Below are 11,926 nucleotides of genomic sequence, written 5' to 3'. Positions count from 1 at the left end.
AGCCCCTGCTTCAAAGCAAGGAGGAATGGAGAGACTATTGTTAGAATTTATTGTGTGAACTAAACCTTTTCCTCTCAACAATATTCTTAGAAATTGTAAAAATGCTTCCAAAGAAAACTGAGCCTTAGAGCAGACAACCGGTATGGGAAATTTCAGCCAAGATGATTAAGTTTGGAAGAACTGAAAACGGAAAACAAGACTTGTAGTAGAAAGAGTCAAACTGCAATTATATACACTGCTGTCTTTCATCCATCTGATCTATATCTTTTGTATGTGTAAAAACAATAATTTATACATTATACATGCCCTCAGGTATATAAGTTATATACATATACATATGTATGTATAAATGTATAACTTTATATACATAAAAATGTTATACATACACAAACCCTAACATGGTGAACAAGTAACAATTACACATTTGAAATCCTTCCTTGTGACAGCAGAGGTACTAAGCTTCCAAGTCTATCAGTGCAAAGATTTGTAGATAAGTTTTATATATCTCAGTCAAAGATAAAATAGCCACCCAGGGACAAATTTCAACCACTGCAAAAAATCAAACATTAAAATTTTCTGGAAACAAATAAACAAAAGCTATAGCAAATATTCAAATATTATAAACTTACACTCTACACTATCATACTAACTGGCCATTTACTTTTAAAGAAAACAGGAATTTATGCCCCATTTTAGAGTATATTTTTGATTATGTGGTCTCCAGTGATCCTGTTTTTCTCTGATGAAGAAGCCCAAATTCTCTGATTTAAAAAAAAATACACATTTTTCCATGACTAAAAGGAAACACTACTATATATATAGCTATCAGTTGAACACAATGTTGTATTGATATATTTACAATTTTAAAAGCCATCTGGAAGCCTACCAGTGTCTCAATCATTAAAATAAATTCTAAATACCTTTATATTTTGGTGTTTGATTTTGTGTTTTTTATCATGGAAAATCAGAGCTCCCCTTGCTCCCTGGACACAGATCCAGCCTCCCCCCCCATACTGCTTTGTGCAGCTGGGCAGCCCTGATATGCTGGTGCTCCTTGCTCCTGAGCCACAGCCCCCCCAGCTCTGTCAAGCATGACATGCACCACCCCGCCTTGCCAGCATGTTCTGCCGGCACAGCTGGCCTTAGGGGTGAGCAGTGAGGGCAACCACCTAGGGCAACAAGGTGAGCAGGAGGAAGTGTCACAGCACCCCAGGGCTGGGCCCTGCCTCAGCTCAGGCAGGAGTGGAGGATAAGGCAGCTAGCAGGTCAGGAACGAAGGGCACCCCTGGCATCTCCCTGCCCCCAGCAGCCCTGCCAGAGGAGGCCACCAACTGCTCCCTGCTCCTAGCCCTCCCCACCCCCACCCCCCGTATTGTGTGGGAGAGGGGAGAGTGCCTAACCATAAGCAACACCAGAGGTGATGCACTAGGATGGCATGGGGGGGGCATGTGCCCCCCCCCCCCAGTTTTCTGCTCCCATAGCAGGGTAAGGGGTTGCAGCCTGGCTGAACCAGCACTGGGCAGGAGCCACCTCCACAGCCCAGTGGGCGGGCCCAGGTGCAGAAGGGCAGAGCAGGGCAGAAAGACTCATTGTTGCCAGGAGACCCACAGCAGCCGCAGCAATGAGTCTTCCTACCCCACTCCACTCTCCTATGCTGGTTCATACCTGCTGGACTGCAGAGGCTGCCCTGGGCTCTGCTGGGTTGCAGAAATCTAGGGGCCACGTGTCCCCCTATTTCCTGCCCCCATGCCACTTCTGGTGCCCAACCCCTCCCTGGGAATGTGCACAGCAGCAAGGAGTGCCTCCCCCCCGGATGTGACCCCATGGCTCCATCCTGCTCCCCAAATAGGCCCCGCAGCCACACATTCCTGCCCTGGGCCCAGGCACCCTACACCATCCCCCACCATGTGGGATCAGTGTGAGCCACTGCTTCAATCTCTCCTCAAGTTGTGCCCCCCACCGCCATCACCTATGTCCCCCACCCTCCCATCCATTGCCTATGCCTATAATCCCCCACCCCCCAAACATAGGCTTACCAGCAGGCAGCTGCAAGAGCTGCTCTCCACCATGCTTACTGGGGTTGTATTTCTGGCCACATACCCTACCTTAACCCCTACCTCTGATCACCCTCCTCCCACTCCCCTCAGCCTCAAGCAGCCCCTTTTAGATTCCCACATTTTTCTCCTTTAATAGGAAAGATCCACGATTTTCTCCTTTCAAGGAGAAAATACAAATTTGTCTGCAGCAAATGGAAAACCCAGATCCCTGCTCGTCACTCTGACACAGATAAATCCTGTATCGCTATGTAAATATATTCATAACATTTTATATAATCTCTCTCTCTCTTCCTCTCACCAGTTCCCACGTAACTTTTAAGAATGTGTGTGTGTGCGCACGTGTGCACATATACACACACACACTCTTAGAAGTTACATGGGAACTGGATTTGTCATTTCATGTTTTCAAAACATACTTCCCTCCCAGAACAGAACAATAAAACACTTTAGAATTTCCCATGAACCAAATTCTTGAATGATGCTTCACTTTAGGGAAACTTAAATACATAGTTTTGATAAAATCAGTCTTTAATCCAATTTTACGTTAGTGTACGACATAGAATTTAAGAGTAATAAACTGAAATGAAACATTATTTTCAAACAGAAAGTCAACTCCAAACTCCAAACAAGTTAAAGTAGAATATTTACCATTTATCAAACTTTTAAAAAAAAATTTGTTTTCATAGAAACCAGTAAAAAAAAAAAAAATCTTGCTTTCAACAAACCGGTTTTTCCATTCCATCAGAAAATTTCTAATCAACTCTTAATATGTACTTAAGAGATGCCTGCAAAATTTAATTTCTCTATTTCTCTTGTCTGCTAGGAATTACTTCCAGACACACTGTATTACCTCAGGCCTTCATCAACAGTTTTTCAGTTGCAGGAACCTCTGTATATATGGAATTCCCTGCAGTGCTACAGACAAGAATACAATTTCACTCATTTTGGATAGCCCTCAGCAGACCACAAAACTATATTTCAACAAATAACAGCGTTAAAATAATCAAAAATGTGGTCCTTAAAATACATTGTTATATTTAAACAGAACCCCCAAAAGCATAAAACATTTTTTTTCAAGTTTAGTTTCATGTTGCTTTTTATATTCATAATTGATTGTGGAAGCTTTTACCAGATGTAGGAAAAATTTGCCAGAATGTATTCAAATGAAATGACTTACAGAATATGAGACAGTCTGGAGGTTAATAAAACCCACTAACTTCACAGGTTTCCACAAATAATGAGATGAAAACATCAGATAATTTCCAGCTATCAAATATTTCAATGTTTTAGCTTTGTTTGTTTCTGAGAGATGGTCAGAAGGATGGCTGAGGAACTGTAATGGCCTTCTGGGACAGGAAGAAGAAGGTTTCTGTAAAAAATGTTAAATTAATTTTTATACTGGAGCAAAGTTAGGGACGGGTTGTTAAGGGATGGCCCTCTGCCATAGGGTGGAGTTTTGTTTTGGTATCCTTTTAGAGCTTGCAGGTGTTTGGCATGAGCTGAAATCAGGGCCAGCTGCAATATTTCAGCTCTGATACTTCCCTCCCAATATTTCTCAGAAGTGATGCATCAGGGTGATGTCTTACACCTGATGTACTCAACTTGTGTGGTATGACTGTAACTGCTCGGTTTAAAAAATATATCATATTCACGGCTTTCATTTTTATTTTCAGCTTGCTGCTTTAATATGGTAAAAATGCATCAATCATCATGGGTTTAATCTAGCAAATGTTAACTAACAATTTATTATTAAATTGTCCATAAATTGTCTCATGTTTTTTTTAATTTGTGCCAGCCATTCAGAAACAACGGCCCATTGGATGGGATCTGTAAAAGAAATTACTCTGAGTGGAAAACAACAGAAAGAAAGAAAAAACCCAGAGAATGCTTGCATTCCATTTGCTTACCAGCCAAAGATCTTTGTTCTTTCATAGCAATCTACAGTACAATGCGTACCTGGTTTTGTTTTGTTTTATCTTTGGAGGAATTTGAATAGTTCCTATTAAAAATGGTATTCTCTTTTAACTTTATTTTGTTTGGAAAACCTCAAACCACACTGTATTTCATACACATGTTCCCATGGGTACATTAAGTAGGACCATACTGAGGTCATCTAGTAAGTTTTTAAAACTTTTTAAGAATTCCTTTAATGTACTGTACGATCTTGGCCTGATTAAAAGAACATATTTTAGAAAAAGAGAGCTTGGAAAAAAATCTGACTTTAAAAAATTCCATGCAAATAGTCTTTACTGTATCATTACAGTTCACAGGACCTTTACAAATGTACTTTGCTCTCATTTTTTGTTAATAAAAGCAAATTGTAAACCTAAAAGATCTTGGCTGAGCACATGTTTTTCTATCTACAGTATCAGTGATCCTAACAGAAGAAATTCTTCCTTTTCGACCTTTTTAACTCCATCACACATGTGCACGTGCGCACATACACATACCCACAAACACACACTGATAGACTTAACAGTGAGGAAGCCTGTAGTATTCATTTGTGAAGTTAAAATGAATAAAAGCTTGTAAGCAGCTGGGAAAAAGGTAGACAATGTTTAATTCTATATTACCTTGTTCTCCGACTTAGTCAAAAACTTCATGTTTTTGGCAGCTCATTACATTATGATCGAAGCTGTTAATGATCTTAACGATATGTTCCAGGGTCAGACAATTTGTTTTTGTTTTAATCTGAATTTATTAAATAATTTGGATGACCCTCTGGCCTCCAAATTCCACTGCCTTTGTTTGGTTTAATTCTATTCCATTTCAGTCCTCTGTTTTAGACTTGGCTTCCCCATCTCTTCAGACTTTCTTCCATTGCTCTTCATTATTATTTTAACCTTTACCCCCTACTCTTGGTCTTTGGCTGCTAAAGGCCTTGTGTACTGTAAAGCATTTGTAACCCTGCTAACAGCTGTGCTGGCATATCCTTTGATGGTTTTTCATATGCACGCACTACCTCAGAAGCCTCAGTCACCAATGGTTTGAACCCACACTTACAATGACCACTTCTCTATAGTATAAAACCGCAAAAAACATAAATCATGAGGAATAACAGCAATGAAAATCAATGAAACTGCTTTGAGATGTAATGTTGCTGAATATCTATTTTACAGAATCATTGTTAGTACAAGACAATGAGGGAATATCGTACATAGGATGTCAATTCCAAATACATACTGATTAGAGGTAAAGAAAAAGTCTGCCCATGCCTCAGTAGTGTTTTGAGGTCTCTACAAGAGCAAGCAGAATTTAAAAATGTTACCAGATTGTTGCATTAAAAATGTGCTTGTTAATGTAATTTTGCTACCATCTTTCCTAAATACACCTTTTTTCTAGTCTAGATCAGGCCTGAGAGAAGATGAACAAAGAAAAAAATGTCACGCTCTGGAGAGCATTTGTCTACTATTTCAAGATGATCACAGAGACATTGTACTGTTTATCACTAAAGATTAGTGGGAGAGGCTTTACGTATCTGATCATTTGGCTGTTGTTATGACCTGGTGTGTCGGGAGGTATCTTGTCTTCCTTTCAGTAAATGGGATTTGGGAATTCAAACCCTGAGCTGCTGCTGGATGTCCTGTCTTCCCAAAGTATTGCAGTACTTTCTGTAGCTTCAGGAAATGAATTTACAAGTAAGCACACAAAAGACTAAGGGGAAGAAAGAGTGTGCACGTGCATTTGTCACAGTGGTTTATGTGGTCATGTAGCTGCTGCTAAAGCATGTCGAGAATGATCTAATGTGCACAGGTAAAAACTAACAAATGGGCAGGTGAAAACCCAAACATCTTTGTTTGAACTAGTCCTAAACTACTGAAGCCAAGTCAGTCTTGGGTTATCTGGTTCAGGTGTGAGAATTCAACTGAGAACTCATGTGCACAAAAGCCTCTGCCACAAAAAATATTAAAATGCAAGCAAAAATGCAAACAAAACAGATATCAAACAAGGCCCTTACTCTTGGATTTACTTCACGGGTAGGTTAACAGTAGAGAAAGTATACCTACCCCAGAGATGTCATGCTAAAATTTCATCAAAGGCTTAGGGCAGATTTGTCTCCCTTGAGAAGAAGCAAGGCACTGGAGAACCAGTTTGTTTCTTCACCTGAACACAAGTAGTTACTTATACTTATTAGCAAAAGGAAGGTGACATCATTAGGGAACACGAGTGGAAAGCTACACCTCACTAGAAATACTTACATTTTATTCTGAAAAAGGAATAAGAGCAAAATGATAGTGTAGCATTTAGTTTAGAGGAGGGTGTGAAAGGGATATTTTTCTTATGAGTTTTGTGAGAGAAATGGAAAATAAACATATCCTTCTTGGGGAAACTATTTTGAAAACCTGCCATTTAGTACCATCTGGCTCATTCCAAAGGCAAAGGCATCATTACACATCACTAGGATAGGTCATGCCTAGTGGTGATGATTTAATAGTGTCCAGAGAGGGCCAAACTCTCTGGGCAAATTGAAATGTTCTGCTTTTCAACATCACCCTGTCTATAACCACCAGCCACCCCCAGGAAAATAAAGCCTCCTGCAGTGTACTGTTTAAAATGCAAGCCTAATCCCTGCGAAAGTTATGAAGTGAGAAAGTTGGCTTGGTTATCCTCTACAGGCAAAGTCAGCATGGTGCATGTTGCTACCTAATTTCAAGGAGTAGCAGTGCATTAATCTACAAAAAAACCCCAAAACTTTGCAACTCTGATGCAGTGGTAGCCTGAAAAATGTGGATGCTTGTTGCACAATAAATGTATTCCTTTATCACATGTCCATGTGCCGCCCTTTTACTCTTCTGCTAAGACTTTAATCACATTCACAGTCTTGGCATGCATTGGTGAACAACAGACAGACACAGAACAGACTAATCTATATTACCAGTTGCTCATATTTTCCAAGTTCTTGCAGTATGCGTGAATTCCTTGAACATTCTCATTTCTTTATTAGATATTGATTATGGGGGTTTTGACTGTATGTGCACATGCACATGCACACGCACACAAGTAGATTTGTAGTTTTTGTTGAACAGGGCATTTTATTCCATGATAAAAAAATAATTTGAATAAGATTCACTGCGCTATAAAACAGACTGTTATGCACTTAGACACAAAGTGACTGAGTTTGTGTTAGAGAATCAATCCAATAGGCACAATGGGAAAACTACTGCAATGCCAAGCCTTATGCACACAGGAAAGGGAACATATTTGAACCAAGTGAATAGTGCCTCTTACAAAGAGTTAACTTCCTGTAATACTAAAAGCAAAAGCTGAAGTGCTCTCGGGGCTTATCTGTCCTGCTCCAGTGGTGGGAGTTTAGGATGATGGGGCTCAGCATGCCCTGCCCACCCAAATCACTGACACACTCAAGAGCCAGAAGTTTACCCAGGAGGCTGCTCCAGATGCACTCTCAGACCCACTGGATATTGAAGGCAAAAGAGTAGTTGCTGGGGATGAGTCTGGGGCAGCCTTCTGGGTGGCCTTCTGACTCGAGTGATTCAGTAGACTCAAGAAGGGAGTAAGTAGGGGGAGAAGTACAGTGTGGGTGGGATACGCTCTGTCCCAGCGGTGCCCAACCTTTTTGCCCCACTGACTGAATGGGTGGTGCCAGGTCTCTCCACAAGCCAGATCCAGCCAATGGGCCCAATCCCACTGCGAGAGGATGCACAGCCCGACCACGATTTATTTGCCTGGGACTGGGACATAGCAGAACAGCCCCAACAAGGAGGCATTGGGGGGAGGGAGGGGAAAGCAGCTTGATCCAGTCCTGATCCGGATGCATGGGGAAGGGCCAGGGAAAGGGGGCAGCACAGCTCTGATCCTCATGTGTGGTGGAGTGGGGAACAGACCAGCCTGGATCCAGATGTGTATATGGGGAGTGGGGGCAAAACAGCACCTATCTGGACACACAAGGGAGGTGAGGGATGGAAACAGGCACGCAGGTGTAGGGCATTCCCAGGGGGTGACCTGGCCCTGATCCCACTGCATGGGCAATGGCCCCAGTGAGGCTGAATCCAGACATGGGGAGCTTCCCCTGCCAAGTGGTGCCAAGTTTCTAATCCATGGGGGAGCCTCACAAACCAAATATTATGGCTCTGTGGGCCAGATCTGGCCCAATGGCCAGAGTTTGAACACCATTGCTCTATCCCATCCTCCCCAAGTGCTGCCACTAACACAAAACCAATTAGCCATTATTTCTGAAAACACCATGCTAGGAAAAAGGGTGATATCTTTCTGTATCAGATTTTCATTCTTCTCTATTCAAAACTTGGTCATTTCATACCAATTATATCATAGCTATATTTATACCAATATGATAATTATACATGCTTTAAAGAACTGTCACTTGTGGGAGTCAAGAAAGGATGCCTTCCAACATTTACAGCATTGCCAGATTTGCCTAAAAGTATATTATGTTTTTCTGCCCTCCAGTCCTTTGAAGGCTCAGGAACTTACAGCTGTTGAAGTATGCAAGACATGATGCACCAATGGTCTGATACAACATGGCAAAGCACATATTCCCAAATAACTATTCATTTTAGGGTTGGTACTCAATTACTGTTTGTGATTACACCATGTTATTGGCCTCATACTCAATCTGAATGACCTGCATCCCATTTTTGAAAGTAAGGGTGGTGGAAATCAATCATGTAGCATTTGTGAAACACATGTTAATGACATAACAAAAAGGCTTAGCTAGAACTGACCTGAGGATCCGAGAATACTTGCTGCATAGTGTTGATTGGACCATATGGAACACCACTGCCTTCAAAGAGTTGTAGCCATTTGGTGGTTGTTCTTGCTGAAAACCTAGGAACAAACAAGGAGCATGTGGTTTAGACTCTCCATTTCAGATTCCAAAGTGCATATAGCACCCTCTCACTGATTTTATCCTAAGTCAATAATACAATAAAAATGTGCCACACATGTTCTTTGGAAATGCAAAGACCGACCCTTAGGGCAAAGAACTTAGTTACACTGACTTAGAATTCTACCCGATTGTCTGAAGTAATCCAGCAATGATGCAAACCAAAATTATCATCAGCTTCAAATATGGATCAATGGGTTTCCTCCAGTTCTTAATTACAGCAATGTGCTTAATTTTTTAAAAATTTTATTTATTTATTTATTTAACAACAAAAGAAAAGACATGATGTGGGTAAGGGCCTTATGTATGACACTGTTCTATTTTTGTCCAGAAAGAGCTGATTTAAAGCAGTACATTGTTTTCCCTCCACTACATCTGAAACACATGTCAGAATTAACAACCACAGTTTTTGGTCAGATAACAATATTGACTACATATTTATTTGTTGTATGATTGTATAATCTGTCCTAAGGATATCCGGTTAAGCACATACACACTGTACTTACCCTATGTAATTCAAAGTTCCCTGATTTTGTATATAATTTAAAAAGCTTTACCCACTTCCTTAAAAGTATTCAATTTTCAGAGTGCTGGAAGTCCTTCTCTTTATTGTTTTTCTGTCTTTAGATACATGCAGCTGATTGCCAAAAATGCATTTCTGTGTCTTATCTACTAGTGTTACATGCACCAACATAGCAGAGTCTCAAAACAAAGGAAATAACCAGCAGCTGAAAAGGTGATGCTTTCTATTGGCTTCCGACATTGGGAAGCAGAAATGATACGGAGTCCAACTTCTAACCTCATGTAGGTATGTATCACAATGATCAAACTTTCAAATGAGAATAAATACACACACACACACACACACACACACACATAAGTATATATACATACACACACTCAGAGTCTTAAAAATTGAAGGTGAGGCAAGGGACATGCAAGATTCAAACACTTGAAGCAAGCGAGATGCGGTAAGTTTCTTGATAAGTTTACCAGGGAATACCAGCAATGCAGGTAGTTTATCATTTCCAAGTTCCTTCAATGGAATAATAGGCAAGAATTTTATTTTTTTATTTCATAATGCCCAAACTTCTTTTGCTGTGTAATAAGGAATACCTGAAGAAATATTATTTAAAAAAGGACTACACAGAGTAATACATTTTTTCCCCTCAATGTGCGTTTAAGCTTTGCCATTGTGTTGCCCATTCACCTTGTTTCAGTGTCAGAAATTCACCACAGTTCTCAATGGTCTTGATTCACCTTAATAACAGGTGCCATGTTTAAAAGCTTGCTCATCCCCTTCTCCAGATCATTAATATAGGACATATATTGGAAGCTGGAGGCACCCTGCTGTCAGCCTTTTACCACAGTAGAGAATGACCTTTTATTCCTACTCGTTGTTTTCTGCCTCCTAGACAATTTTTGATTCATGACAAAACTTTGGTTGCCATCTTGTGACTGCTTAGCTTCTTAGCTTATACTATCTTCTGAGGGAATTTTTGAAAGTCAAAGTAAATTACAGCAACCAAGTCTTCTGTATCCATTGCTTCACTGACATATTTAATATATAAGGCACAAGTTTTGCAGAAACTGTGCTGGTTGGAGTTGATCATCTTCTAATATTCACCTGTTATATTAATAAATTTTAACAATCATTTTTGCCACCTTACTAGGTACAACGATGAGACTCACTGGTCTGTAAACCCGAAGACCATGTATAAAACTTTTTTTGAAATAGAGACAACATTTGCTACTTCTTTGACCCTGCAGTATGCTGCTACCTATGAAAGTTCATGCCTTTCTAAACCAGTTGGTCTCAAAGGTGCCACCCTGCCCTGCCCTGCCTTCTGCTTGCAATATAGTGGCTGCTTCTATAAGCAATTGTATATTTTTGCTAGAAATTCAGACACTTCAAGCTCCTACTTGGCCTGGTGACTTAAGGCTTTTTTAAAATAGTAGGGTCCCCCCCCAGCACTGCTTCTTCTGACACCCTACACTCTGCTCATACTTCATCCTTATTACTAAAAAAAGTACAGGCCCAACACAAGGACTTTCCAAATATCCTTTGTGACAATAACCGAGGCAAAGGAAGCATTTAGCTTCTCAGCACCCCTCGCCCTTCTTCCTTAATTGGTCTCTTTAGGCCTTCACAGTCCAACAGACCCACAGATTCTTTCACAGGCTTCCTGCTTATGATAGCCTTTATGTCTTTTTGTTCTTCTCTCTCACAAATTGAATATAGATGTGCTGTACGGTTGAACTCAGATAGTTATTCAATAAAAAGCATACTCTAAAATTGGAGCCTTTTCAACAAGAGTGTCAATTACTTAAGTCTCTATAAACATTATGCTCTCATGGCAAGTCTGATTAATTTTCAAGACAAGTACATTCATCATCAGTAGAGTTCCACAAGTGATCTTGAATGTTCTGTGAAGTAAATGCATGTCACTTTCAAATCATACTCGGGGGCTGCGGGGCCGCCTAGCTTGTAATCACAAGGGAACTTTTGAGGTTTTAATATTTGTCTATGCTTTTTCCTGCCAGGCAAAGAGAGGGAAACTTACTGCAATTTTGTCAAAAACAAAGGGTGCACTATTTTAAAAATAGATATTTTTCAAATAAAATCCCATTGTCTTGGTCTTATTTATTTATTGGTGGTTGGGAAGAAGCCGAGAAGCTTTAAACTCAATCAGTCAGAGACGTAACATTTCTGCATTCCATTTACCCCAAAGGAGACATCCATCATTTTCTCTGAAATTGAAGCTCTTGACCTAAATCAGATGTGGGATGGCTTCCTTTATCTGTGCTGAAAAGCAGTATGAGCCTGTTTTTATTAACACATGGATAAAACTGTATAAAAGAAAAAAAATACATTCAGCTTTCCAAAGGAAGAACACGCCACAACTCTGTCCTCAGTCTCATCCTAAACTATTTTGTTACTGCTCTGCCAACTTTATTGCATGACAGGACGGCAGCATCAATACCTAACCAGCATGAATTAAAAAAA

At 40.2% G+C, this 11,926-nt stretch overlaps 1 protein-coding gene across 1 annotated transcript in view; it reads right to left on the bottom strand.

Moving 5' to 3' along the window:
* The window catches only part of SUGCT (succinyl-CoA:glutarate-CoA transferase), a 678,860-nt gene that overhangs the window by 345,538 nt on the left and 321,396 nt on the right, over positions 1 to 11,926 (bottom strand). Inside the window, exon 12 of the mRNA XM_019508722.1 lies at positions 8,759 to 8,861. Coding sequence (XP_019364267.1) covers positions 8,759 to 8,861 — 103 coding nt within the window. The remainder of the gene's footprint in view (positions 1 to 8,758; positions 8,862 to 11,926) is intronic.

The sequence above is a fragment of the Gavialis gangeticus genome, unplaced genomic scaffold, assembly GCF_001723915.1.
Source record: "Gavialis gangeticus isolate Ggan-Ray unplaced genomic scaffold, GavGan_comp1, whole genome shotgun sequence".
NCBI lineage: Eukaryota > Metazoa > Chordata > Crocodylia > Gavialidae > Gavialis > Gavialis gangeticus.
This window is presented reverse-complemented; position numbering and strand designations above follow the sequence as displayed.